The sequence below is a fragment of the Oreochromis aureus genome, linkage group 7 (genome assembly GCF_013358895.1).
Source record: "Oreochromis aureus strain Israel breed Guangdong linkage group 7, ZZ_aureus, whole genome shotgun sequence".
NCBI lineage: Eukaryota > Metazoa > Chordata > Actinopteri > Cichliformes > Cichlidae > Oreochromis > Oreochromis aureus.
This window is the reverse complement of record NC_052948.1, coordinates 26567016-26580963: the sequence shown is the minus strand read 5'-3', so window position 1 is coordinate 26580963 and position 13948 is coordinate 26567016. Positions and strand designations below refer to the sequence as shown.

The 13948-nt window shown below is 38.0% G+C and overlaps 1 protein-coding gene across 1 annotated transcript; it reads right to left on the bottom strand.

Annotated features, from left to right (window-relative positions):
* Nucleotides 1-373: 373 nt before the first annotated feature.
* Nucleotides 374-8975, bottom strand: LOC116331023 (G1/S-specific cyclin-D1-like). The gene is made up of 5 exons (XM_031753536.2): nt 8772-8975; nt 5231-5446; nt 4584-4743; nt 2575-2723; nt 374-1565 (listed from the first exon to the last, which is right to left on the bottom strand). The coding sequence occupies exons 1-5, from the start codon at nt 8973-8975 to the stop codon at nt 1410-1412; spliced, it is 885 nt and encodes a 294-aa protein (XP_031609396.2). The 3' UTR covers nt 374-1409.
* Nucleotides 8976-13948: the final 4973 nt, after the last annotated feature.

Sequence of the window (13948 nt, the reverse complement as noted above, 5' to 3'; positions counted from 1 at the left end):
TGCAATAGGTAGTGCTGACCTGCAGCCACAGCAAACAGGATAACGTGTTTTTCAGTGGAACTGAAGCACGTGTTCACCCCCCCCCCCAAAAAAATCTGGTACCTTTCTACATTTCTGTAGAAGAACAGACAGGTTTATTAGAATGATGCTGTGAAATCACCCCTGCCCTCCTCCCCCAAAACATAGAAAAAAAACAACAACCCTAAAATAAAAATCCCTGGGACTTTGCTCATCCTTTGGCTTTAGAGCACCAGCATGGAATTGTTAGTGTGTCGTGCATTCAGCATCACATTATAACATTAGTGGAGTTAGCCATCTATATTGGTAAACCAGAGGTACAAAATCAACACCAATTTTGCACCAAGTCATGAGATCATTTTACGGTACATATAGTATATTTTATTAGCCAAATACAATGGGGGCATTTTAGGCCTTGACTCAAGAAAATCAGTGTTCACATGGAATTAAAGCTGAACAATAACTTCATTCGTCATATGTTAAAGCAAATAACTAAAGATCATATTGTAAACTACTGGTATTTACCACTTAGGTGTCCATCAAAGGACTGCCCTGTAATAAACTCGTATTACATCTTATTCAGGATTATTATTTGTATGAATTTATCAGACCTTACGTTTAAAACCTGAATGTCCAAGTCATTTCTCATATTATTCTACTTAAAATACACTCACATTTAGACAACCTCTCTAAATTCACCTACTGAATTCAACAAGAGAGACTCATGACATCAAATTACTGTATAATGCAGTAAAAGACCTTAATAAATAACATGTAATGTGAAGGAAATATTGTAATTTGAAATGGAAACAGTCAGGAAAAAAAAGCCATGCAAAATAATTTCCACACATATTTAAAAGGATGTTTCATTTATATAAACAGACTGATTTACAGAGGTGCCTTGATGTGTTTTTCTTAAAATTTGGATACATTTGAGCTTCACAGCTGTTTAAAAGAAATAATTAGTGTTAGCCCCTGAAGCTCAAATTCTTTACTTTGCCAGGAGGTGCAGGTTCAAAAAGGCCCTGCAGGCCTTTGTGGATCCATCTTGAATTTACTCAGTGCTTACATGAGCAGGTCTTAAAGGGAAATATTCACCCCGGTTGAACACCTACCTGCCTGCATTCATCAACACACTGTATGTAACACATTACTTTTTCAGCCTTTTCATCTGCATTAGCATAATTCCAGTTTTGCAAATAACGCCGTCCGCTGAGAATCTCACTACGGTTGTTGCCACAGTTCATACTGACTTCACATGAACAGCTGTGACAGACTGTTGAGTCCAGTTACTTATGAATGCTCCATGATGTGTGTATTTTTATGAGTCTTATACGATCATCAAATTCATCTGCTTCTGTTTCTTCATCCAGCAACGTTACTGCTAGAGCTCAGATGTTAATGTCTCGTACATCTGTGGGCGTCGCTGAGTGGTCCTCTCCCATTTTCTTAGTTTCCATGGCAAATGAGTGCTGCTGCTGTTGTGCCTGTCTGAGGCTGGTTTCCAGCAAAGACTCGATCTGTTCCTGACATGCTCTCAAACAATCCTGAAAAGTGAGAGTTCAGAGTAATTTATATTTATAAAGTAATACATAATTTAAAAAGATATGGTCTCAGCTTAGGCTTATAGTCACAATAAACAGTGATCGAAGACTGAGAACCTACATAGAAACAGAGACTACCATGACCTGGATGATTGCTAAGCTCCTTAGTTTGGAGATTCAAATCTATATGCAACAGCTGACGATGTGTAGAAGAGTGTGGGTCATCCATGTGCGATACTGTTTACTGTGTGTAAATGAGAGCAGTGTCTGAAAACTTAAACTTAGAAATGCACCAGGGCTGCTGTCTCATATCCTGCAGTTAGAAAACTTTGCTGTGAGGGCATCTTTGAACAAATGTTATGTGCAGGGTTGCACTGCAAGTGACGGTGCAGCTGCTGTGACGGGCCGATGGAGAAGCAGCCACATTTCCCAGTAAAGAGAACCCAACCTGATCGTTATTTACTGCATCACTCACATCAAACACTTGTGGTCCAAGATGCCATTTAAAAAAACAAACCCTTCCAATATTAATTGCCTTGAGGCAGCTATTGTTGTGAATTGGCGTTATATAAATAAAACTAAATAGACTAACACGAAACTTTACTGTTGATATCAGTAAATGAAATGAGATGACTCCCTGTATGGACTCATCTCATGACCATTTCTATTGTTGTGTTTGAAGAGGGATTCATTAGACTGGAAATACCGGATAAGTTAACTAACCTGAAGGTATTATAAACAGTCCAACACAGTCCCATTAATAGCTGCATTTTGACAAACATTGTTTTCTAATAGCATCTGTTCATTCCTCAGGATCCTTCTCCCTCTCTTCGACACCCTGTTAAATTCAGTTCTGCTCTTTTTCAGTAAAAAAAACAAACAAACAAAAAAAAACAAAACAGTATTATTGCGAAGCAGGACTAATTACACACTCGTTCTGCTAACATCTTTCCTCTAATGTGACTGAGTGAATGTAATGTGTACCAGTCATGCTGTGAACAGATGTACCCACCGGGTCACTTTTGATGGTCTGAGCCAGCTGTTCTGTCAGTTTTTGAGACATCATGGCGTTACCCACCATTCTCATCTGTAAGCCCTCTGCTGCTGCCACCATGCTGCCTGCTGCCACCATGGATGGGGGGCTGGCTATGAATTTGACATCTGGAGAGAATCATAAAGGAATTTAATGTAAATTTGCTAGTTTTTAAATGAGGATTAAAAAAAAACAAAACATTCAAAATCACAAAGAAACAGATGTTTGAGGAGAATTTCTGTTCTGTGTTAAACAGGAGCATGCATTGATGCCAATATGTTTCATATATGAAGATGCATTAATAAAAGCAAGAAATTAAGATTGAGTAACTGAACTCTGTTTTTTGGGGGTAGTATTGGATGATAAATTAAAATGGAAATCTCATATTGAACATGTTAGAAAAAAGATGGTTAAAAATATTTATATTCTGGGTAATGTCAGAGATATACAAGATTATAAGGCAATGCGTATTTTATATTTCTCACTAATTTTCCCCTATCTCAGTTATTGTGCTGAAGTGTGGGGGAACACATATGCGACTTATATAAATCCTCTATACTTGTTACAGAAGAAAGTGGTATGAATGGTTCATAATGTTAAATATAGAGAACATACAAATAATCTGTTTATAAAATCGAAATTGTTGAAATTTGAAGACTTAGTGAAATTACAGACATTATTCATGTTCAAGGCAAGAAATAATACACTACCTCTTAAGTTACAAAGTTTGTTTGTATTGTGTTCAAGAAGTGGGGACAGTAGAAGGAAGTTTGACTTTAAGCATCAGTTTGCTAAGACCACACAAAGGCAAGTGTGTCCGACAGTTAAGGGTATAAGAATATGGAATTCTCTTCAAGATAATCTCGAGAGTTGTATAAATATGCACCGTTTTAAAATGTGTTACATACTTAAAAGGATAAATCAATATGAAGAAAATGAAAGTAATTTGGGCTAAATGTGGAAGGAAACATTTTAATTGCCATTTAATGCTGTATATTGCTGATTATACTGATTTGTTTAGTTTTGCATTGTTACATAAAGATACATGTTAGAGGGTTTTTTTGGGTTGTTGGCGCCCTCTTGTAAGAATAATTAGATTGCAGATAGGGGGCAGGTGCTAACAAGAATTTACTGTTCTTCCTGCTCCTTTTCACCCATCGGTGCAGTGTTATATTAATGGGAAGGAGGATCTGTATCCATCTGTGAAATAAATAAAGAAATGAAAAGATGAAGTAATAGGGGCTTTAAAGGTTTAGGAAAACCCAAAGACTGCGTACAGGACTAGTTAAAGCAGACAAGCCATAATCACAGCAGATCAGCTGACCCCAGTCCCACAAATCATCATTTAACAGTTCAGCTGATTCCTTTCTACACATTTTTTTCTTCTTTCTTTCGACACAAACTAGCTGCTTTGGCCTGCCCACATTACATACATGGAAGCAGCTCCTCCTTTTATGCCCTCTCTCAAACAATGCCATACCTGTTTTTAACCATCTAGCCACTCTCTACATTTTCAGGTCTTTCTCTACCTCATTTCAGACTCACAAAATAACCTAAAGGCCCAAGCCAGGGTTAAAACCATAAAACCTTTTGTGAGGTGACAGTGCGAACCACGGCACAACAGTTTCACCAGGGAAGGTTGAGTCAGATAGTAGGGTTGAGCTGGTCTGGCATCTACCATTCATTAGCTCTATGGATGGAGACTGCAACTTGATTTGTGCTCCAAAGCACTGCACATTATAGTAGTCAGACACCAATGGATCCATTGTCTATTTATGCAACAAATATGTGCAATTAGGAATAAGTGAATTGTTATGCAATTTAGTAGAGAAAACTATGAAGTTGGGTGTTTAAAAGTACATCAGTTATTTGTTGGCATGTACTAAACCAGTGACTCAGTCTTATTACCACACTCTGCTGAAGAGAAATTTCAACCACAATATATATATATAAAGACAGTGATGCATGTGATGTAGCCTCATGCATACCTGTGGCACACAGTGCAACAAAGGTCTGAGCGTGCTTCCTCAGTATCGACTTGTTCTCTTTGTTGACAGGCAGCTGAGACAGGAAGTGGTCGATGAAGTCAAGAGGGGTGGGTGAAGCCAGGTCCCACTTCAGCTTATTCAAAACCAGCAGCTCCATCTGCTGTGAGTGGGTGAAAACAAAAATGGACAGAAGGCCAGGTTCAAAGTGGGATTTAACACAGACAGACGGAGGGATTAACAGATATCTTATGGTCACTTTTGGGAGATTTGGGGCTTAAAAGTAACACTGTAAGAAAAGGGGTAACTGAAATGATTAAGGAAATACTCTCATGGGACAATGAGACCCTACAATAACTGTCCTGATATTTAGAGATAAAAGACCTCATATGTTGGTGGAAAAATAGTGAAATTAAAGCTTTTAATGCAAGGTGGAAAATGTTAGGAGGTTACTAGAACTATTAAAAGTCATTCTCTGGGGACTATACATTCTACAGCATCTGGCCATTAGCTACTGAGATATCTTGTTTTGAGACAGACATCCCTGCAGGATGGATGTTACATGAAAAAAAAAAAAAAAAGTCCTCAGAATCTTAGCTTCAAAACAGAGAGAGCACTTTAATGAAATAGTTTACTTCAGAATGCCATACCAGCAACTGAGAAGGTGTGACTGAATTATCAGTGTAGATGCAGAGTTTCTCTGCAGTCAGTGGGATTGTCTCCTTTAGTTTAGATGCCAGGAACATGCAGGCAGCTCCCAACAACTGCAGATGGTTCTTCTTCGTGGGTTCCACTGATAAGATGCGATCCATGTAGTTCATAGCTAAGGGGAAAACCTCCTCCTCACATTTCTGCTCCTCGCACACCTGTAGAAACAGTCAGTGAATACTACCATTAAATACTATCTTGTCGTATGTAAAAATGTTATATTAGTTTAAGTCCCAGAGAAAACCCCCTTTAAATGTTACCAGAGACTGAAAAAAAAGCAGATTCAAAATTGGAAATGTGAGATATAAATGTATCCAAGCGATAACCTTTGGGGGAAAAATATAGTCAACTTAGATGCATAATAATGGTCACTTGAGTCTTGCCCCAAAAGGAACCCAGTCCCCATTTGGGCCTGTGTAAAAGTGCCCAACTTTACAGCATTAAAAACACATGTTTACAACCTGATACTTTAACAGATGTCCCAACACAGGCAGTGGTAGCGGACAGCCATTTGCTAGGAGTCACTGAACTGGACCTCTAAGTAGTGTTTTAGCTGTTTTAGGCTTTTGGGGCATTTTACTGTAACTATCAAACAAATGATATAGTAATATTTTATAAAATACACATTTATGCTTCACTCTGTGGGAGTGAATTTCTAATATCTTATTAGCAGATATGTATGTAAGTCATTGAGGCAACTCGATAATGAAGGTGCATCTGCCTTCTTGTTCAAATATGGCCCCTTTTGGCTTAAAAAAAAAAAAAAAAAAAGGACAGAGGGGTGGGGGGACTGCAGGCTAAATGCTATCATTGAGGTTTTACATTTAATGGCTTTTATATACAGTACCTGTATCTCTATCAGCAAGTGTCACTATTTTAATTCTCAGTGTATAAAGCTTTAAGGAATTCAGAGTTACAAATGATTCTGATACTTTACATGCTCTAGTGTTTTGTAACATACTGTTTTAAGTCTTTGACTGCACAGTACAGTTTTTTCGAGTGGTAAAAAAAATTATTGGATTATAGAAACTCGCAGTTACTTAGATTAATAGATTTAACACAAAATAACTCTAGACACTGCTACTTTAAATTCAACGAGTATATTTTCCTCTTGAAACATCTTTAAAACTTTTTCAGTGCAAACAAAATGTATTTTACAGCCAGGATTGTCAAAGTGTTTAATCAGGGCCCAAACACTAAAGTGCAAAGGCCCTAATGTATCTGCGACATTTGTTATTATTATTATTCGGGCAAAAGAATTGTTTTTTTGAGGGCTTTAACATGCTCAAAAACTTATGAAGTTTTGCACAAGTATTTTATGGCTTTGGAGGTTTTGAACTAATTCTACAGCGCCATCTATGCAGGTTATTTTGAAGTATTACGGACACATGAACGAAATTTGTTACACACGTAAGATGCCAAGACGGACCAAAAAACAAATAAAAGTCTGAGGGGACCCCCTGACCCAAACTCAGCAGGAAGTCTGCCATTTTGAACCGAGAATAGCAATTTTAACATTTCCAGGCGTTGTAATTTTGTGAATTCTTCCTAGGGATTTATTAGATCAACTTCATATTTGGTCAGGCTAAACTACAGATTTTGGCCGTATTAAACTGTAGAGCTTTTGAGTGTTCGTTGCAGGGGGCGTCCATGTCACCATGGCTAATTTCGATCATGTGCCATGAAAATTTCATTTGCTCTCGTTGACACATACATTATCCAATCCGTACCAAACTTCTCATGTGTGATAAGGCTCCGGCTTGAACACATTCTAACTGTCAATAAGATGAAGGCTTTCAGGTCTTAAGGTCGTTGTGATGGAACACTGCAAACTGGCTCCACAGCGCCATCTACAATATGTCCAGGTCATATTTTTCAAAAACAATAATTTAGTAATATAAACTAAGATATTTTATGTAAAGCCTGAAAGAGGCTGACGGGATTAATTAATTTTGTCATAATTTTAACACAATTTCACAATAATTTAACCAGAATTCTAAGTGAATTCTCATTATCAATATGCATCTGGATCCATTTTTCTACTAACTTTGTTAATGTCATAAAAATTCCTTATCATATAAAATAAAATTGCCAAGATATGTCTATAAGTCTATTTAATATAGACATGTCTATAATTATTCTTAATATTAATATATATATATATATGATATTTAACAAAAGAAAATATTTACATTTATTGAAAATTACCTTGTCCACACTAAATGTTTCTCATTACCATACTGCGATTTCACCTGCTCATAAAAAGCAAACTGATGAGCAGTACCACAATGCATCTCCTCAGATAGAAGATTCAAAACAGACACAAGGTCAGCTGCTCGCTCTTCTCTCGATTTGTGATATTCTTGTTAATCTTACTGAATCTTCTGTCTCTTACACTCCCTATTATCATTACCGAAATTGGATTACACTCAATACTTCTTAAAATAGAACAACATTTTTTATAATTATAAATACATTTTAAAGCTTTAGCATGAAGCAGAATTAAAGGTTGCGTACCATACTAGCATTTTAGGTCATTAGCCAAGAGCATCTCATTACAGTTACTCATAATTCTCATTATCATGCACGCAAAATGGTCATAAAGGTATCGAGAACCCTTGATGCAGTGATGAGATCCTGATTCATTTTAAAAGCAGTTAACAGATTGTGTTTAAAACATTTCATAAGTACTAAGACACATGTATTTCACATGTTTAAGAGGTAGGAATTGTTTTTGACCAAGGTCATAAGAAAAAACAAAACAAAAAACAAACAAAAAACCCCAACAAATTGATAATGTTGAATGTATGAAGACTGACAGACAATCATCCCACAGCCAATGCCTGCAGCGTCCTCTGGTCGCCATTTCTGCGTCTTGGCTAAAATTCGGTCAAAGTACCCCCCAAAACATAGAATGATCCTTTTTTAACAGTAATAATGGCAATATTCGAAAAATTTACAAAAAAAATAAATAAAAATGTTATGACAGGAGAAAAATGTTACCCCACCACATCTTTTAGTGATATTAGCCTGTGATGACAAAAACAATGGCTGAACAACATGCACTAACAGGACAAGCTCAAGATGACAAAAACAAACACAACCTCGCATTCAACTCTGAGCATAAGCCAAGGAAATGCAACAAACGGTGGGTCGGTGTTAATGAACATTACCGGACAAACAGACCGAGGTTCTCCGCGAAGCCCAACACAAAGGCAGCGCGTGGCCGCAGGACTGGCAACTCGCCACTAAAATAGTTTTAAGCTTTCTCGTCACTGAACCGTATATAAAACCTATCGCACACACTCTGTGGGATAGAAAAAATGTCTATCAAGTGAAATAAGCTTGTTACCGCGTGGAAATTAGGTATCGATAATCGAGGCCACGTGACACGCAACAAAAACACAAACTTTAATGGAAAGTTGCAGAGCAGAGGAATTCTGAGTTCTGTGAATGCGGTTAACGTGTATCGGCTCAACTCACCTCTAACATCCAAGCAGCGACTATCCTCCTCATGTACGGAGATATCTCTCTCTGGACACATTTAAAGTAGTTAGGAGCGGGGAGATACATATCTTCTACCCGCAGCAGAGCGTGCAGGACCCGGTCAGTCAACAGGTTGGAGTCTCGGTAGGCTCTCGGTATAGGAGGCCCATCCCCCTCGCAGCACCACAGCTGAGGCTCCATGCCTTATTGCGTCCGTAGCACTGTGGGTCTGTACTTTTTAAGTCACTGAAGTGATCGACTAAAGCTAACTACTTAGCTAACAGCACAAAATTATTAGCCGCTACATACTTTGTTCACAAAACCGTCCAAATGCTCCAGTTTATTCATGTTTGTATATAAATTTCAGTTACCTGTTGGAATGAAATATGTAAATAACTTCACCTTTTGATTTCCTCTACCAAGTTAGCTTATACCTTTTCGACGGTTTAAAAGTTACTTCCTTTTGTTGGACAACACAGAACTACAGGACAAACCAGAACAGCAAGGCTTTCTCCACCGGCAGACTACATCCCTGTCCTGCTGCGCCCTTTTACTGGCACATTGTTCGGCGTCAAACAACGCGAGACAACGTACACTTCCGAGTGTACACTTCACAATAAGACAGCAGTAACGGTCCTTTCCTGTTGAAGATCACGTCAGTAGTCTGTTGGTTTACTCACGGAAATGCACTCTGACAAACATGACTGCTTTGCGCTTAACTTGGGTAACTTTGCTCTCAACATAAACACGCGGAGAGAGAGAGAGAGAGTGAGAGAGAGTGTGTGTACTAACAATATGTCTAAAGACAGAAGCGGAATGGAAAAATGGAAAATAATTTTTTTTATTCATTTTAAAGAAAATTTACAAAATGTTAAGCAGCATTGTCCATCAGTCTATCCAGCGATGCATCTATTCATCCACTCTTTTAAGCGTTTTTCCATTTCTGGGTCAAAATGTAAATCATATACTAGAGTAAAATGTATAGTGTTAACATTCGTGGGACTTTCTTACAGGACTGGACTGAGACAAAAACTTGGCCCACCATTACATACGATACGAATACACATATATTTATATATATATATATATATATATGTGTATATATATGTGTGTATATATATATATAGTATATATATATATAAGGGATTTGTTTTATATATATATATATATGTGTGTGTGTGTGTGTGTGTGTGTGTGTAAATATAGTATATAGTAAAAAAAAAAAAAAGGTAAATATAGTGTATAGTACATGACCTGCTGTACCTCCTGAGTTACGGATTGTTACTGACAACTGGGGGAATTTTATGTCAATAGCACCTTCAGAAATATATTCAAAATTGGTAACATATTCAATACTTATTGTACCCGCTGTATGTCACTAATAAATCAAGGAATCTCTGTCTGGCTGTCTGACAACCGTTCAAATGCTCTACAAATGTTCTTCAAATTTAGTGTTAGGATTTGTTTAAATCAATAATTGCATGACAGTTGGAGCCAATTAGGTATCTTTTTTTCCAATTCCATTCAATTTTATTTATACAGCGCCAATTCACAACAACAGTCACCTCAAGGTGCTTTATATTGTAAGGTATAGCCTACAATAATAAATACAGAGAGCAAGCGCTTTGGCGACATAGGGAAGGAAAAACTCCCTTTTAACAGAAAAATAATTTCCAGCAGAACCAGGCTGCGGGAGGAGTGGCCATCTGCTGCGACCGGTTGGGGTGAGGGGAGGAAGACAGGACAAAAGACATGCTGTGAAAGAGAGCCAGAGATTAGTAACAAGTATTATTCAATGCAGAGAGGTTCATAAACACATAGCGAGTGAGAAAGGTGACTGAAGAAGAAACACTAAATGCATCATGGGAATCTCCCAGCAGCCTATGCGTATTGCAGCATAACTAAGGGAGGATTCAGGGTCCCCTGATCCAGCCCAAACTATATACTTTAGCAAAAAGGAATGTTTTCAGCCCAAAGCCTCATCAAATGAAAATTTATGTCATGTGATGATGTTGGACTTCAGAAAGTGGTTTACACACTTAGTTTTGCTTTATAACCTCACAGATGATGTGACACTCCTCTGTGACCTCAATATGGTTCCACCACTTCAGATAATACTTTATGAACAAACATCCACTGACTGTGACATTGTTTTTTGTAAATCAGTGGAACACTACTACTTGTCCAGTGTTCAAAGTGTCAGCTTTACAAATGTGTAGGATCTGGACTTCCCTGACTCTATACTTTCTTTTTAGAGTGGAAGTACTATTGTGTCTCTTACCGCTCTGTAAACAAGATAATCAGCTTGTGTGGGAGGAAAGTTGGCACACCTGGCCTTGACAAGCCGTTTGGGTGAGGCAGGCCGGGAGGGTCATTCACTGATGTACTTGAATTTCTTGTTGTTAATATTATCAAAGGGTGTGTTTTAAGCCAAGCCATCATAATTTCCTAAGCCTAAACAAATAACAACAAACTTATATGTTACGCACACAACAAAAATGCAATAATAAGGCAACTACATCATAAAAGAACAGTCGCACATAGAACACCAACCTCAGTCCTGTGTCCTGTGACTGACCTATGTCACCACCACCCTTTGTTCTATATAAAAGAACTATATCATTGTTCAGTTTCCTGTCTCTAGCAAATGCAGTTGCAAATCTCAGTTGTAGTAATCTGCATGCTGAAAACTGACCCTAAAGGGGATCTGTGGTAAAATGTCACCCCAAGGGGTTGTGGGTGAAGAACTGAGAGTGAGAACGTGTTGAGCCCAAGTGAACTGTTTTTTAGGTGTGGATGCTTTTGGAAAGGCGACAGAAATCTATGTAGTGATGTTTCACTCTGTCTGTGTGTATGACCTTTAACCTCATTATCTCAGGGTGGCCCAGTTTAGGGTCATACTATGGAAACTGCATACAATAGCGCCTGTAGATTCTATTGAGTCACCAAGACCGAGTCCTCCTACAACAGAGACTGATCTGTGATGACCAGCTTCGCTAGCCTTCTGCTATGTTGTCTGTTAAAAGAATTGGATAAAAAGTGCCCGACAAGCTTTAGAAGAGGTTAAGGAACTAGAAACACTTGTAATATAAAACAACTTTATTGTCTGACTTCAGACTTCTCCATGCACTTTGGACAATGAGCCTTCACATTCTGGAGCATTTGCATGTGACTGCAGGGAAGGAAGGACACTTCCAACACCTCTCAAGTGCATCAGTGTCTTTTAAGTCCTTGAAAGGCCTGTTATTATGACAATCAAATATGGACAACAGAACAGAGAAAGGCCCAGAGTACCCCCAAAGAATCTGGCCTTCATCCCCCACTACTAGCCCCCAACACCTCTTCCACATCTGGGGGGGATGGTACTGTGCTGTGCTTCCACTGGGCATTTACAAGTGAATAATTTACTGCTGAATGTTAGAGAACAATTTATACCTCTAACATTTAGAGAATAACAGTTGGGCTCATTGCAATCAGACAAATTATAATCTCTGTATCTCCAAAAGTTGAATCTGTTCATCTGGACGTAGCGTTTTGTGGGAGAAACGTTTCGTCACTCATCCAAGTGACTTCTTCAGTCTCAGCTGACTGCAGGTTTCCCCAAACCTTATAAACAGTACATTTGCATAATGACTGAACCCAGCCCACTGAAGGAACAATGGGCTGTGAGGTCAGTTCCTTAATCATAATTATGCAAATTCCCATGACCATTGATCAACAATCACTGACCAAAACCCACTGATCAAAGAACACTGATCAATGGCCATGAGTACCATTCACAGAGAGTTGGGGAATGGCTGCAATCACAGCATTGTAAGATGGCGAAAGATGTACCCTTAGGCCCCCTCCTCGATTCAGAGATGGAGTAAGGGTACATCTTTCGCCATCTTACAATGCTGTGATTGCAGCCATTCCCCAACTCTCTGTGAATGGTACTCATGGCCATTGATCAGTTCTTTGATCAGTGGGTTTTGGTCAGTGATTGTATGCATGTATTGATGCAGTCAGCTGAGACTGAAGAAGTCACTTGGATGAGTGACGAAACGTTTCTCCCCAAAAACGCTACGTCCAGATGAACAGATTCAACTTTTGGAGATTTACTTCCCTGGATGATTGAGAATGCATCAAGACGATATAATCTCTGTAGTTTTGACAATTGTGTTGTAAAACCTTGTACCACCTACTGAATCTAGAAGTATGTCTGTTAGCAACGAAACAAACACACCTTCATAAACCTACAGCAAAGGCAAGTGCTTTAGATATGCAACAGGATGTACCAGGACTAAATCATTACCCCAGTTTACTTTTTTTAATCTTTTCTTAATCAAAATATAAAATACCAATATATCAATGATTTTGTCCATTATCTTCTATTAATTAATAGTTTTTAGAGTGATCTAACTGTAACAGTAATATGCTCTATCTTATCTTAACAATGAAATCAGCTGTTATGGGTAAATATTGATAAAGCCATTGGTCTGAAGCATATATTTACTTTTACGAAACCAAATGTAGTAAAACATAAAACTAGCTTTTGATAAACAAAACCAAGAAGATCACCCTGTATCTCATTCTTTCTTGATAAAAAAATATTTCTAGAGATACCTTGTTGACAAGAAAAACAGTTATTATGCTTTTACTAAGCTTTTGGCTGCAGATGAAGGCTTACCAAATAAAATTAGAAAATAAAGTAATGTTCTTTATAAAAGGTAAATAGTTCCTTCAAGAAAACAAGTATGTAAAATTTAAAATCTTTAAGGCATGCCTTGAATACTCCAATATGAATAAAGCATTTTACTGATCTTCCCCGAAGATCTAAATCAGTATGATCACTGTGTTAAATTATACAATGTGAATATAACCATAGAAACAGAAAAATATTTCCTTTCCATAAACACTTCCCAAACCAAGGATAAAAACACAATAGAATATACTGAAAAGATGTCTAGAGTAATTGTCCTGTTAACTGATCCAAAAAGACAATGTATGGAGGGGGTGGAGTGTGTGCTTGTGTGTGTGGGTGTATGAGAGAGAGAGAGAGAGAGCGAGAGAGGGAGAGAGACAAGAAGAAAGGCTCAAGACAATACACTCCGCAGTGGGTGCTTCTCATTTTTTCTCTTTCCCCCCAAAACGACTGATAAAAGTAAAGCTTTTAAAGTACAGGGTGGGCCATT